At 45.6% G+C, this 16,938-nt stretch overlaps 1 protein-coding gene across 1 annotated transcript in view; it reads left to right on the top strand.

The window, feature by feature from the left end:
- Positions 1-16,938, top strand: part of LOC138472439 (hexokinase HKDC1-like) — a 1,340,644-nt gene that overhangs the window by 553,411 nt on the left and 770,295 nt on the right. Inside the window, exon 7 of the mRNA XM_069610606.1 lies at positions 11,014-11,197. Within this exon, the coding sequence (XP_069466707.1) occupies positions 11,014-11,197 (184 nt within the window). The remainder of the gene's footprint in view (positions 1-11,013; positions 11,198-16,938) is intronic.

Genomic DNA, 16,938 nt, shown 5'->3' with positions numbered 1-16,938 from the left:
TTTTCTGAGGGGTGCACAAAATTGACCAAAACAAAATTGGTTGTTTTGATATGCGACCTTCAGAAAATGGGAAAATGACATAGAACTGATAAAAGAGACTGGGCCTCATTACGAGAATGGAGGTAATGAAAAAAGGAAGGTGGAATGGTAATACCGGCATCGTTAACGGGTCGGGGCATTACGACCTGACAACCCACCAATATCGGCACTGCCCGTACCGTGCCCCCACATACCGGCATGGGCGCGTACACGCACCCCTCCGGAGAGTAAATACCGGCATGCTGGTAATAGGAGGACATCACAACCCACGCGGGCATGCAAATACCGGCATCCCGAAGGCAGTAATCCGGGCCCGCACGATGGCGGCCATACAGGCATCGCGGACCACCCGTAAACAGCAATCAGCAATCAAGCGAACTGCCACAGGTGCACACAATCACCTCAGGTGGACTCAATGGAGCCTGGCACAGTATAAAAGGAGTACACCCACACATCACACCCCTTCCTACACCGAAATGATACCACTAGCTTTTGCAATCATGGTGCTGGAGGAATTGCCTATACTGCTACAACTACAGCAACAACAGCAACTACAACAACAACTACAGCAGCAACAAAAGGCAGCACAGAGGAGACGCAGGAGGAGAAGGAGGGTGAGACAGGCCCAGAAATTATCACCAGTGCAGCCAATAGTACCTCGTAGGCAGCCACCAATCCCTCGCATCAGACCTAGGCCATTCAATCTAACCCCTGACCAGATCCACACCCTGTACCGGTTTGACCGGGACACCATCACCACCATAGAGGACATGATAGGCAACGACATTGCCAGCCTCATAGAAATACGCACTGCCATCCCCCCGCTACTAAAGGTGGTGTCTGTGCTCCACTTCCTGGCCACAGGCACCTACCAGCACACAGTGGGCCAGCTGCATGGCATTTCACAACCACTATTTTCACGCATGATGACACAAGTGCTGGATGCCCTCCTGAAGCACGTTAGCACCCACATATCCCTACCAAGGACTGCCCAGGAGATAGCCGACACCAAAGTAGGCTTCCATGCACTGGCAGGCATGCCCAATTGTGTTGGTGCCCTGGACTGCACCCATGTAGAATTGGTAGTCCCCCATGCCGTAGAGGCGGTGTACCGCAATCGCAAGCTATACCACTCCATCAATGTGCAGATGGTATGTGACTCCAGCAAGATCATCACACATTGCTGCGCCCAATTTCCCAGATCAACACATGATGCCATGGTGCTGCATAACTCCATGCTACCCCGTCACATTGAGCGACATGCTGGACCATGTGCCTGGCTGTTTGGTGAGTTGCCTGACTGGCCCATGGCAGAGCTTCGGGGTAGTGATGTGTTGGGATGCATACTCCACCTGGGTGGGAATGGGGGGGGATGCATACTCCACCTGGGTGGGAATAGGGGGGTGCCTACTCCACCTGGGTGGGAATGGGGGGATGCATACGCCACCTGGGTGGGAATGGACGGTAAGTGGAGAATGCACACAGAGCTAATGTCTCCTGACCTGAACCTCCCAACCCCAACATGACACATCACTGGCACACATTTGACCAATTACATATATCAATGACCACATGTAAGACGCACAACCTGGCCACTAGGTGTATGTCAAGCAATGCATGACTAAACAGGATTGCAACTGTTCCAATGTGGCTAGTGTGACCATGTACAGTGTAGTATACACAGCAAAAATGGGAGGCAAAACATTGTCGTACAACCACAGTACATCCACATCAGCATGCATTATTTCACCCTGCATCATCTGTACAACGCCATCCAGACTACCACACCATATTGCAGTATCAAATGCATCTAAACAATATTGGTGCATACGTACAGGGGCATGTGCAGGTCAACAGCAAATAGCTGCGCCCATGACTGTGTATCCTGAAGGTGGCAGCTCAGAGTGACTCACATCGACCTATCTGTATTCTCTTACAGGTGATGGAGGATATTCCTTGAAGCCGTGGCTACTTACCCCTGTGCGGAACCCGCAGAACAGCCATGAAGAGGAGTACAATCGGGTACATACCCGTACCCGTGTTGTGATTGAGCAGACCTTTGGCCTGTTGAAGGCGCGGTTATGCTGCCTAAGCAGGTCTGGTCGAGCACTCCTTTATAGGCCTGAAAAGGTGGCAAAGATCACCATGCCCTGTGTCATGCTGCACAACATGTGCGTCCGGAGAAATGTACCACTGCCACCTGACAATGACATGCATGCACCGGGTGAGGATGATGAGGATGAAGATGGAGGAGAACCAGCACCCCTGCCAGTATGTGATGCACAGGATGGCCCTGCAGTATGCCAATCACTGATTCACGAATACTTCTGACCCACAGGGACCTTGATAGATATGTGTCAGTGACACATTGTACACTGTATCCATGTGGACATGCACACAGGGAATGGGGGGAGTTGGCCACTGTACACTGCCATACATTAAATTGATACACACGAAAAGAAGAATGTCCAGCCATTGATTTTTTTTTTAACAAAACGGGTGTATTGATATCAACTGAAGAAAGTGCAACCCCAACCCCCCAGTGAACCTCCAAAACCACCCCTGTGAACTCCCAAAACCCCCTGTGAACTCCCAAACCCCCCAGTGAACTGCCAAAACCCCCCAGTGAACTCCCAAACACTCCAATGCACTCCCCCTAATGCTCCCATTCACCGCCAACACAATCTGACCCACTCCCATAATTCTCCCACACTATTTCCGGGACTTCATTGTGCCTCACACCCCGCCGTGTTTGACGCACAGGGCTGGAGGGTCCAGAGGAAGTGGGGGTAGAGGAAGCGGGTGTGGTGGATGGGGAGGAAGCTGTGGTCATTTGCACGCCTGGTGTGGGTTGTGGCATGTGCAGCAGGATGGATGTGAGGACCTGCGTGATGGCCCCAAGACAGTCTCTCATCAGCAATGCCGAGGTATTGACGGCGGCTGTGTTGGCGGCTATGGTGGCTGTGTTGGCGGCTATGGCGGCTGTGGTCCCCGCTATGGCCTGGGCTATCCCATGCCTCGTGTCCTCCCCATCCGCGATATATTGCCGGAGCATGTCCAACATAGACTCCTGTTTGGCCTCCACCCTCGCCAGCCGTGCCTCAAGGCTGATGGTGGGAGCAGCAGTGGTCGAGGGTGCAGTGACGGGGCCTGCAATGGCAGTGCTGTTCTCGTGAATGCTGCTTAGGTCTGAATCGTGCAGGCAGGGATCTGCACTGCTGCAGGTGGGTGATTGCTGAATGTGGGGTCGGGGGTGGGCACGGGGCTTGGGGAGTGTGGACATGCCACATGCCTTAGTCCTTCCTGGTCCACATGTCGGGTTTGTTACATTATCCGGGTGATTTTTGTTTATCGGTAGGGTAGGAAAGGAGGAGTGCAAAAATATGTTGATGGTGTTTCAGAGATTAATTGATGAGTTGGGAGTTCCCCCAGGGAAAGGAGAAAATGGAAAGGCCGGCTATGATAGTAGTGTTTTAGGAATAGAATTGGATTCTGTGACAATGTCATCCTGATTGCCTGAGGACTAGGCGACAAAGATGCTGGGGATGTTGCAGAGAGTGGTAGGAGTGCCGAAGATGGTGTTGAAGGATATGCAGAAATTGCTGGGCAACTTGAACTTTGCATGCACAGTGTTGGCTCTGGGGCACACCTTTTGCATGAATATGTTGCATATCATGTCAAAGGCTAAGCAGCTGCACCACAGGATAAGGTTAAGGATAAGGGAAGATTTTAAGGTGGGGTTACAGATTTTGGAGGTTTCAATGGCGTGTTCATGTTGCTGCCAGGTGACCCATTGTGTTCGGAGGTGCAGGTATTTTCAGATGCTTCAGGGGTGTGAGCTTTAGGGGTGTATTTGCGAGGGAAGTGGTGCGCAGAGGAGTGGACAGATCAATGGAAGAAAGGGGGCAGGAATATAGCATTCTTGAGTCTTTTCCACTATTGGTGGCATTGGTATTGTGAGGGAGCAAGTTCAAAAACAAGGAAGTTAATTTTAATGTGGGCAACACAGCGGTAGTGGAGGTGGTGAACAGGCAGTCTGCCATGGATTAGAGAGTGTCCAGATTGTTAAAACAGTTTGTGCTTTAGTGCCATCAACATAATATTTTGTTTAGAGCAAGGCATGTCCGTCCCTTGGAGTGATAATGGCATTGCTGATGCCTTGTCTCATTTTTAGTGGCAGAGGTTCCAGGGATTGGCACCGGAAGTGGATCAAGAAGGGCACCAGATCCCAATGGACTTGTGGGTGCCAGGAGATTGAGAACGCTGCACCAAGTGGAGAAGTCTTTGGCTGCAAGTGCAAGGGCAACTTACTGGAGAGCATGGTTGGAATTTGGGACGAGGAGCTCATAGTTGCGCTGGGAGAGTGGACACTAGGGAAAGCAGGAAGGAGGATGTGGGGAACTATATCATGAACATCATTGACAAAGGTTTGTCAAAGGCAACTATAACAGGGAAACTGGCTATACCACAATTCTGGGGTTGTTTTTGTACCAACTGAGAACGTTTCCATGCACCTGGCTATTATTACAATTTAAACAATTGTCGCAGTTGGTGTGGGGCAGATAAGGGGCTTTTGACGCCAACCCCTTGAGAAAACAGTTAAAGATATTGCTCCACACTTCAGGAACTGCGCCACACTGAATACTGGTGAAAAAGTTGATATTTATTGTATTGCCCTTTACAGATAACACGTGTTTCGACACGCCAGTGTCTTTTTCAAATCAGGGCTATTAGCAAAGCTACAAATATTATTCATGTAGTGAAATTCACAAAGTAAACATGTATTATAAATCAAAATGCAGGATAAAACAGATATAGGAACAGGTCATGAAAAAGTGAAAAAACATGGTGTGGTGTAGTCACAGAAAAATAGGGAGGGGTCGATGGGAGGAAGTTGAAGGTGAGTACAAGAAAAAACAATAGGAAAAAATATAGAAACAACACGTTATTAAGTACTTCCAATCAAGTGAATAGGTCATGAAAAGTAGGTATCAAATATCCTTTTAAATAAATTATAAAGAGTTGTGCCCATTGAGGTCTTACCTATATTCCAAATCAAAATTTTCCAATTAAGTGAAACAAAAAATCACGGGATGAATCCCCCTATTGAAAGTGATGCCAAGAATCACGGGTTAAACAATAGTTGCAAAGCATATAGTTTATCATTTACAAAGATACATAACACTGACGTCTGCTGCGTCACGTAGTACGGGCCTAAACTGATACAGATAGGTGTCACTTCTTGTAAATGAATAGTAATATCTCATCTGGTAAGAATTACCAAACAGTTAGCGTTGGTCGTGTTGAAGTAAATGTACGTTATCATTCAAACTGGGCACAGTACCTAAATAGTAAATAGTGCAGCCGTGCAGAGAAAGTGCTGCGGCTGCACTCGTCCATCACTACTTAAAGAGAAAAATGTCTCATCTCACATTATCATTTTTGTTTTGCAGGTAATAAGAAAAACGCTTGATATTTCATCTAACATTATTGATGGACAAGATATTGCCAAGAAACTAGTCATCATTTACGTTTTGTAAATATTTAGGGCAAGCACTGTATATAATCCAAAGCGGCAAAGTGTAGCCGTATGACAAATAGGGCTACAATTGCGCTTGTAACATAAACGCTGGATTATTCCAAACACAGCAAAGCAGATGCTTAAAATGCAGCCTTGCGGCACATGGCGCTACAGTTGCGCTCGTGCACGTAATATCAGAATATAAGGCTGAAAAGCCTGTTGAGTACAAAATCAGTTAGAGCTGGAGCTTACCTCCGAATTGCACACAATCTTCTGTCATCTGAGTCGGTCAGAAAGTCGCTTGTCCTGGGTTTACAAGGGTTGTCTTGACAAACCTAGTCCTACTACTATTTCTGTTTAGTCCCGTTCAGAGAGTCAGGCAAAAAACGAGTGCCATGTTTTGGGCTTGTTTACAAATAATGTCACTAAAGAACAACAATGATGGAATGTTTAGCAAGAACCCCATGGGTTTGCAAGTTGAATATATTATTAAGATTAAAGAGAAATTTAAACCATAAATATACATATAAATTGCTCTGTTGTACGATGAGTTGTACTTAATTAGTATCATACAAAATGATGAAAGGATCATAGAAAAATATATGTATAATACATAGCCGTATAACTAGAGACAGCTATATGGCTAATAGTAGATGGGGGTGCCTACAGGGAGGATAGTGGGACAAACTGGACACATACCTAGTTACGCTGCTCAAATGTAACTAGACAAAAAAACATCTATCACACACAGTTTGGGCCTGCAGTTGTCTAATCAATGATGAATGTAATGCCAGGTCCAAGTTGGTTGAACTAAAAAGTGTAAAACATCAAAATCGCTTGATATCACATGTACGGGTCAGACAAAAAATAACATATCGAGTACTAGTACATATTACATGTCAATGAAAACATTTGAATTTTTAAAGAAAATACGCCATCTCATGGGGCCTCATTACGACCCAGGAGGTAAGTTACCGCCTGGGTCGTACCCTTACCACCATGGTGTAAACTATGTTTACACCATGGTGGATGGCGGATTTACCGCCCCATTCCAAGGTGAGTGGGGCGGTAAATCCCCATTTCCCATTTACCCTTCCCCATTCCCATTTTTGCCCCATAGGGCATAATGGGAGTGGGGAAGGCGCTAATTACGCCACCGTAAATTACGGTGGCGTAAATAGCACCATGGTCCCTTAGCGCCATGGATTTTAACGCCTGCAAAAAGCAGGCGTTAAACTCACCATGGCGCAAAGGGACCTCGGAGTCAGGCGTTAAGGGTCGGTGCGGTTTACGGCGCTGTTAACCCCTTAAAGCCTGACTCGTAATGAGGCCCATGGTCTTGATTCAGGCCATGCTCGGTCGCTCTGAATTTGCAGATGATGCGGACTTCCATCTGGTGAAGGAGGGCGACTCCATTTCCGCCTCTCTCGCCCAGAGAAGCCTGCCCTCCACCCTTCCCTATTTTTCTGTGACTACACCACACCATGTTTTTTCACTTTTTCATGACCTGTTCCTATATCTGTTTTATCCTGCATTTTGATTTATAATACATGTTTATTTTGTGAATTTCACTACATGAATAATATTTGTAGCTTTGCTAATAGCCCTGATTTGAAAAAGACACTGGCGTGTCGAAACACGTGTTATCTATAAAGGGCAGTACAATAAATATCAACTTTTTCACTAGTATTCAGTGTGGCGCAGTTCCTGAAGTGTGGAGCAATATCTTTAACTATAACAGGGAAACTGTCTGGGATAGGGTTTTATGAAAAATCGTGGGTTTTTTAAGCCTAGTGAGGGTGAAATGGCAGAAAGAACCTTCAGGGTTGGGCGAGAGGGAGGGGGCAGAGGGGTGTTAGAAGAAAGGCAGTGATGGCAGAGTTACCTGTGAGATTCTGTCGCGTGTAGGTGACGGTTTGCTGGTCGTAATGGGAAGGAGGGATGTTTAAGGCATGTTTTACATGGCGAATTGGTGGAGGAAGTAGGGAGGGTGGGTTTCGAGTGGGAAGATGTGCCTCTCCCAGAAAATAGTTTAGAGATTTCGATTAAGAGGTCAAAAACACACAAGCATGGTAAAGGGTTTTGGGTTCAAGTGGCTGGGGGGGGGGGTGGATTTGTATCTGGTGAGAATAGGAAGAGCGGGGCAAGGGCACTGTGGCTGCAGTGATGGCCATGCTTGTAGGTGAGAATTGGGAAGGTGCAACTGCAAGGCGTGTTTTGTGGGTGATGAGGAAAGCCTTAGCAGCTTTGGGGGACGATAGGTAGGAATTTGGAACATATTAATTTAGAATAGGAGCAGCATCAGAGGGGAAGAAGCTAGGGATGAGTGAACAGGACATAATGAGATTGGGGCGCTGGAAATCAGAGAAGTACAGAGCTTATATCAGGGACCTGGGGAAAGGGCAGAAGTAAGGATAGAAATAGGGTAGCAGCGTATTACAGCATTGATCTCGAATTTTTTGCAGCATTTTTTTCACAATGGAATGGAGAGGTTCCTCAGATTTGGATTTGAAACCATTCTATGGTGACATGGGCAGGGAACCAAGCGGGAAGAGGGTGTTTGGGACACAGTTAGGGCGCAGCTACAGTGATGTGTTGGTAAGATGGTCAGGGTTGGGTGGTTTAAGGTGAAACCAAATGTTGCCATGATGGCGGGGGTGCAGAGCGATAATGGTATGCCGTTAGCAGTAGTGATTTATTTTGGGGAAAAGGATCTTGTGAAAGAGCCAGGGGTGGCGCTAATAAAAAAAATAAAAAGGGACATCATGTTTTTGGAGGAACGACTGGCCGGAGGTTAAGTTATATTTAGCTGAGCTGTTGCCAAGGAAAGTGTGGAGAGGGGAATTTAGAGGGGCGTTTAGAGAAGAGGCAATAGAGAAAACAAGGAAGAACATTAACAGGGAGATGGGAACATTCTGTGCGGCTTGAGGATTGCACACAGTGAAACAACCAGAAATAAGATACATGGAGTTTGTCATGAGAGGACGGTGTTCACCTGGCCATGTTGGGGAATTAATATTATATTTTGGATATTAGAATAGCGCTAGAGGAGATTTTGAAGAGTTGAAAGTGAAGTGGGAGGGGTGGGACAGAAGGAACACCTCTGGAGAGGGTTTTTTCTGTATGCTGGGGACACAGTCCTTTGAAGGTTTGTTTGGGGAAGCCGACAGGGTTATAAGCACAGTAAAGGAGGGGATTAACACTGTTTGGACAGACCGGCTAGCCTGGAGGTACAGCAGTGGGGCAGAGGTATGGAAGACAATGGGCAGTGGCTCGGGGACAGGATGTAAGAGAAAGGTGCGAAAGATGGTGAGGGGAGTTGAAGGGGGAAGGGAGGGAGGAGGAGGATCTGTATGGGGAGTTGATTAATTGTTTTGATGTATTTGTTAAGGGTTTGGTTGTCTGTAAGGCCAATGAGCCAGGTTAGCGTGGTTTTGTACGCTGTGGCCTGTCATATTAAAACAACCTTTTCCATTATAAGCGAGTCTGGGTTTTTTGTACAGCCTAGCCCAAAGAAACTGAAGGTGTAAACCAGGAAGGGATGAGATAAACAATCGGACCGCCCGGAACGACACAGAGACACTGGTGTAGAAAAAAAGGTGCTTCAACACAGTACTAGGCTGGTTGCGCTCACTGGCATGCTTTCACTGTTGCTCCTCACCCTTAGTCCTCTGCCAATGCATGGGCGGTCAAGTGAATGCATGTGTACCAGGGGGCTCAGCCTTCTTTTCTGTGGTTCTGTAGGTGAATCTAGTCTCTCTCAGAACTTGGATCTGCGCTCAGTCTCCTTCACACTCCGGCACTGCTTCTGACAGCATGCTTGGCAGTCGTGTACTCACACGTTAGAGTGAGGGGTTGCTTGCAGGGGCTCTCACTCTGCTCACGATAGGTAAATATGGGATTCATCAGCATGGATTTGGGTGCCTTGTAAGCACCTGAATCCATCAGTAGTGGGCAGCATGCTTTCACTGATGCTCCTCACCCTTAGTCCTCTGCCAATGCATGGGCAGTCAGCCCCATGTATGTATGTGTCTTCCCCTCTCCCTCTGATGAGGCTGTTCTCCAGATCTGGCTGCATTAGCCAAGGGCCCATACTGTGTAGGGAGCTGTACCGACAGCTCTGGACGTGGGCATGACAGGAATGGACAAACCCTTTGTTACCAGTTGTTATGATCTGGGATAGGAAGAGGTGACAAATCTAATGTTGTATAGTTGTATTTAATGGCCTATTAGTTGGTACACCATGAGCTGACAGATGTTGCCAGCTAATGTCATTGCCCAATACCTAAGATGGCCCTTTCTCTGTCCCCTGTCCTTTTATATCAGCAATGTGCTTTCTACCAAAGGCTCACATGGTCAGGATTTCTCCTCTGTGCTACCGGTGCCAAATATGGCAGTAGGAAAGCCACCTTTTGGTGCAGGCGGGGCTGGTGCATGAAGATTCTAAATGTTTCATGCTCAGTCAAGGTTTGTGAATATTTTCAGTGGAGGGGCCTAAATATTTCCCAAATAAGCCTAAGCAACTGAGCTTAGTGAGGAAGCCCACAATAATGTAGAGGAGTTGGTGGAGTTCTCCCCCTAAGAATATTTGTAAAATAATGCGTTGAAATAGTGTATTTTACATCACACTCTTTGAGGAAAATAGGATAAAAAGTCATACAATTTACATTGAGTAAATGCCATGCCACAATAGTACAAAGCAGCATTTTAGGCAGTTTTCATGAGGCTGCGGCCACAATCTATAAATGGTAGTAATTGTCACTGTAAATCACTTCCATGAAGCTGCATCTACAATCTCTCATGCCCTGTAGTGGTCACTGTAAATTTCTTGCATCAAGCTTCGGCCACAATCTATCTTTGCCAGTAAGGGTCACTGTAAATCAATGTTTGCAGCCTCTGTCTATTCCAGTAATGGTCACTGTAAATCGCTTGCATGAGGTTTCAGCCACAGCCTATCTATGCCAATAATGGTCACTGTAACTCATATACATGAGGCAGTGGCTACAATCTATCTCATCATCCTGCACCATGCAAAAATATGTGATCAAGCCATGCATTGCTTTCACACACGCTTACATACCCAGACAGGTAACTACACACTCAGTCAGCCATGCACACATACTCTGACACTAACATATACATGCTACATGCACCATGCACAGACTGACTCCGAATTCTTGCACACACCTACGTACATTACATTCAAACACACATACAGTACAAACACTTCATATTACTTTTTACTTGTAGGTGACCTCCTCTACAGTGAGAACTAGGACAGAACCAGCATGCCATGAAGGTCTTAAACACACAGGTTGCACCATTCAACAGCTCTCACCAGCACCCAACTCCTTGCCATTCTGGGCGGCAGCTTGTGACGCACAATCAGCTCATTTGGTTGTATTTCAAATATTCTCTAGCTTGTTTTACAGAAGACTGATTTCTCCATGCAGGTACCGGTACAAATGCATGTTACATGGAAGAAATGAGTAACATTGATCTAGTGGAAGGAGATGAAGGACGAATGTGCATTAACACTGAATGGGGAGCCTTTGGAGAAGATGGTGGACTTGAAGATATTAGAACAGAGTTTGACAGAGATCTGGATTTGGGATCCATAAATCCTGGGAAGCAACTGTAAGTATCTAAGCATGTTGTCTTTTTGAGGGATTGATACCATTTCAGCGTCCTGTCTTTTTTTGTTAGACTTTCTACATGCACATGAATATTGTACAATGGTATGGAAGTGAAGGATCCGATTCACTCCTGGTGGTACTTATTCCAAATATACAGAGTTGTGCTTAGCTGTTAATAAATTAAATTGTTGGCTGGTGATAGTTTTCATACTCTCTCCTTTTTATCATTGCTGCTTCTGTTGGTCAGTGTGCCAGCATGCTTTTGTGATTCTAAATGTGAAATTTCAAATACATATAGTGTACCTTCTTACACTCAGGTTCTCATTATTTCCTACTTCAGTGTCTGTGGGTGCTGTGTGTATGTCTAAACATTACCTGCCTTTTTTTAGTGCCTACCTATATATTGCTATGCGTTTTACATTTCTCCTCCAAACATTGTTGCTTTGATTCAAAACATTGCAAACATTTTGTTTTGTACAGACAGCCTTCTTTCTTTGGGTAGTTTGTGTCACGTTTCTTAATGAATTAAAAACCTATACGTACCTGTGATGCCTTCATACCTATGAATTATTTGACTTAATTCATGAAACTGATACAATCTCTATATTTTAAGGATTTTTAATAATTGTAAATGTAAATAAATCATTTTATTACCTCACATATTACAAGCTTTCACAATGTAAATAGTTTGGGCTTTTGCAGCTATTGCGTAATGCCTGAGTTAATGTGACCATTCAGTTTGTGGGGGAATGTGCAGCGTCAGGGTGTTTCTGCATGTGTGCATTTTCTGAGTGTTTCTGCAGTGGGGTTTGTATGTTCAGTGTGTATGATCAGTGTGTAAAGTATATATAGCATTTTGGGTACAAGTGCAGTTTGTGTTTATATGTGTAGTGTAAGGATGATGTGTGTATTGTGTGGCTGTATGGGAAGTGTGTTGTGAATATATATGCAGTGTGAGAATTGTTGTGCAATGCAAACTTGTGTATGCAGTGTATAGGTGAAAGTGTGCTGTGCGAAGGGTCAGAAATGAGAGGCCGACACAAAGTTGTAATGTTTTCGACATTGGCCATTTATATTAAAATTAAAAGGGGTTTGGATTAAGGCCTATATGTCCCTATCCTAATGAGTGTCCCTGCCTATGAAACTAAAACTAAAGCAAGCTGACCTTGTGTCTAAAATGTATCTGACCCTCAGACTAACACACAAAATCAAAAGGTGCAAGGTAAATTTATCTATTTCCAGTGTACTCCCCTGCCTGGCATTGCCCCTTCTGGTTCTTGCAGACCCCCCGATGTGCACTCCTGCCAGGTATCTCTTTCCAAAAAGCGCTCACTTTCCTTTAAAGTATAACACAGTTGCACGTTTTACTGTTTATACCTTTTTGACTACAGGTATGACTTGCTCCAGCTTCCCCCTTATGATATCCCACATATGGGGGTCTGTTCAAGTTCTGGAGTCCAAAGGAATTTTAGTTTTGTTTTAAGTTACATTTTTGGACACTTCTGTTTAAATAACAACCATCATAAACATTAGATGCTAAATGCATTTTAGAGGTGTTATGTACATATGAAGAGTAAATAGATTTCTGTTTGGAAAACTTAATGAGACAGGCTTTCAGGGTTTTACCACTGAAGGGTTCTGAATAATGACAACATGCCACCAGGGACTCTGGAATTAGGGGTTATTTTTCACAGGAGAGTGAAGAATACCACGTCCCTCCTGTTGGAGTCATCACTACCCCCGATATTCGTCCCCTCCCACATGGTCCTCCCTCCTGATACCAACCCCAGGGTCAGGACCAGGTAGACGCTGCCTTTCCCTGGCCATGTCCAAGGAGACTACCACCGGGTAATCAGTGATGGGTCTGCAAGATTCATCACAGGCCCCAGGCTCAGTATGTTGGTTCATGTGACATCTGTGCAGCACATTGGGTAATGCAGAGTGTGTGGGTGTCTGCACAGGGAAATGGCGTTTGCATGTGCATTCTGTAGGTGTATGTGCAGGATGTGGGTAAATGTGCCTTGTGTAGGTACATTAACAGTTTAAAGACGCTCATCTTCATATGGTTATCATACAACAGAAACATGCAAATAGAGTCTAAGCACATGCTGCAATTATGAAAAAAGGAGGTACAAAGAAAAATTAAACTTTCAAAATGTGGGGCCACTCACAAGCCGAGCCCTAATGGTGCTGGTATTCTGAGCTCTGCGTAAGACCCGATGCATGCATCAACATCCTGTGTTCATTTGTAGATTTCAACCTTGACCTTGGTTTTGGTGCTTTTGAGGACCCTGAATGCAATAGTTTTAGTCATCCTTCTTCTTGGCCATCCATGGCTCCTGGGGCTAACTGAAGCTGATGCTCCCTTTCTGGTGGTGGTTTGGGCTGTGACCCAGGGCTCTGCTGTGGCCCTGCCTTAGCTCAGACCTGGCCAGTCAACAGGGCTAAGCCTTTTTAGGTAGTACTGTTCTTGGTGCAGCCGGGTCAGAGGTGACCCAGTTGTGACATGGGGCCACTTACTTTTCAATTAGTGAAGGCACTACTAAGAGTGTCATGCACTCCTGCCTGAACCTAACAAAAGATGAATATCTAAGTGCCAGCTTAAGACAGTGCACTGTGTCCCATCCTCTACAGGGCTGCATCTGATCTGCATTGTGAGCTGATTTATGGAGGTGCCCCTTTGCTGTTTGGTCTTTCCTCTCTGTTCCCCTGAAGCAGCTGAGGATTTGAAGGTCAGCAAAGTCGTGCTGTCCTAGGGGTGGTTGATGCCAACACCCTGTGCTACTTATGAATGGTATTCTGATAACTCTCTAGGTAGCCATTGGTAAATCAGATGGCCATTAATCTAAGATCACTTTTGAGGTTGGGGAAGGAGAGAAGATTTCCAGGGAGCCCGCTTCCTCTCTGCCTGATCTTCCATCTGCAGAGCATCATGAGCAGGCCACTTCAGACTTGGACATGGAAACAGATATGCAGACTATGCTGAGGAAGCTTAAGTAGGGCATTGGTGGCAATGTCCCCAAAACTGATTCCATATCCAGTAAGGTCGATCACTTTCAGGCAGTCCTGGATCGACATGGTAACTGGCGGGATATGCTTGAGCAGAGGATCTCTGCAGTTGAAAACTCCTCTGGCTCTCATGCTACTGACCATAAGGATATTGAAGCCCCCTTCTAGGTTATCACTGCATAGAATGAAGATCTGGAAAGTCATTCCAGTTAGAACAGCATTGAACTCATTTTCAATTTCCCTCGAGTGCAAATGTTGGGTGGAAGACAGCCGTAAAATAATTCACGCTCTGGGGCATTTTCATAGTTTTTGAAGGCAGAGGGTATGGGTGTAACGGGAGTGATATTTCCATCTCCCATTTGCCTTCCACCTTCTAAAACAACTTGATTTCACACCACCATGGGATTTTCATGTTGCTTGGCAAACAAGGATTTCCCATGGAAACCGCCTGCTTTTTGCTTGTGAACGCTGCCTGCCATGTCCACATGGCAGGCACAGTTTACTCAATTTGCACTGGGGAGTGCAAATAGAGAAGTGTAAAGAGGCTTTTGCTACCTCTTTACACTGCTAATTGTCACACCACAGTGCAAATAAACGAAAATAGCCTGGAGGGGACCTGCTTGCACATAAGTGCAAATGTAAGCTCTTCCCTCTAGGCAATTCACCTTTAAATAGAAACTAAACTCCCATAAGGATTACTGGTGTGGGTGACTCTAACACATCAGGATCCATAAAATCCTTTATAGAATACTTCATGAAGACTCTTTTGATGCTTCACAACTATTTCTTTAAAAATGTTATTTTATTCTGTGGCTATTAATTATGCACCTATGCACAATGTGTTTCAAGGCGTAACATATCTGCAATGTGTAGTTGATTGAGCACACAGATCTCTTGCCTCTAGACTGGTGCCTGGGCAGCTGCTCTATACCATTATTGCCAGAATACACTATCACAGTGATCATTACATGATCCGTTAAATGATTAGAGAAAGAGGAGCTATGCTACAAAACCTGCATATTTTCCTAGACTTTTGTCATGTTCGTGGTGCCAGTAGGCACAGGCTGATGTGTCAAGAAATTTAATACAGGAGAAACTCTATGGTGGTGCTGGTCCTAAGGAGCTAAGTATTCATATTATATCTATAGCCACACTGTACAACAAATGATTGGAAAGAAGTTTAGGGCTTTTTTGGTGCCTTTTTGGAGCGATTTATCTGTGTTTTTACTGAGATTTGCAGTCCGATTTTTGTTCTGGACTGCTCCTAGAGTGCACTGTCTTTGTGGTCTAGTGCTTTGTTTATTTCTGTGCTTTTCCTTTCCACCTCCCACTCTCCATTTCTTAAGCACTGCTCCTAGGGTAGCCACTGACAGGGCAGCCAGGCATACGGCAGAGGATAAGCACGATTTGCCTCCCTGTTTGCCTGTTGGCCCAGGCGCCCCAGCCCTGCAGGATGCTATGATCGCCATCCACAGCTACTATAAGGTAAGAGACATTGTCACTCACTCTTTTCACTGCCTTAATTCACCACACAGGTTTCTTTATTCAAAGAGTGCTCCTAATGTAGATTTGTTACACTATATCCAGTCATCTGATATCTGACCACAGTCAAATCCCCCAGAACACTCTGATTGTAAGTCTACTTCCTTATTCCACCACTATTTATTTTGCCACTCTTGCATGTTCTCTTTCCTCAGGGTTTCCACGTGTGAGTTGTGCTGTTTTGAATCTCACCACTACTGTGTGCCACCACTCTTGCATGTCCTCTTCCCTTAGGGTTTCCAGATGTGGGCTGTGCTGTTTTGAATCTCTCCACTACTGTGTTTTGCCACACCTGCATGGTGCTTCCCGGGGTGTTCCAACTGGGTGGGGGACTGTCGCTTTGAATCTCAACACTGTTTTATGTTTTGCCACACTTGCATTGTCTGACTAGGGCTCCTAATCTAGATTGCTATTTTACACTTCCCCACTGTTTGTACTTTGCCACCTTTGCTTTTTACCAGACTAGGTTTCACAGTTTGGATTGCTGCCTTGAGTCTCGCTACTGTGATGAATCGGACAATGTCATCACTCCTTTACCGGAGGTAGCCTCTCTCCTGGTGGCCAGGGGTTGGCACCCGCTACCTGATCCTGATCCTGGGGGATGCTATAAGAAGGAGGACCATATTGCTGGGAGGCAACCCTCGTGGGAACGACACAGCATTGTTAGGTGAGAGCATATATCCCCCTTCCCTTATATGGATGTTCCTTCCATTCCTTAATGGCATACTGTGGTGACCATTTCTACAGACCACATTTTGCAATACTCCATGAATAAGCTACCAAGAACTGTCAGTAATGAAGATCACTTTTCAAACCTCCCCCAAATCTACGTATGGCCTTTTTCAATACTCCACAAGTAAGTTACCAAGAACTGGCTATCGATCCCATATGCATAGAAATACTGGAAAGAGGAGATTGAACGTAATTAAGATCAATGAGTCAGAGAAGCACTTCACGCACTCTAGTGTCTGGAAACATGTGATACGTGTCGGGACATTTAAAAATCTCAACCAGCATGGAGAGCAGAGATGCTGCCAGGGAAAGCTTTGTCCTCTCGGTGCAGACTGAGGGACAACTGAGTCACAAAGCAGACCGTGGAGCAAGCCCGTGAAGAAAGACTGCAGATGCTCGTTCGCCATATCAAAGCCGCGACAGGAAGAAGAAGAATGTCTCCCTGGTGGCTGCGGGAGC

This window comes from Ambystoma mexicanum, chromosome 8, assembly GCF_040938575.1.
Source record: "Ambystoma mexicanum isolate Mex_15411 chromosome 8, UKY_AmexF1_1, whole genome shotgun sequence".
NCBI classification, from domain to species: Eukaryota; Metazoa; Chordata; class Amphibia; order Caudata; family Ambystomatidae; genus Ambystoma; species Ambystoma mexicanum.
The sequence above is the reverse complement of the archived record's forward strand: the minus strand, read 5'-3'. Positions and strand labels throughout refer to the sequence as shown.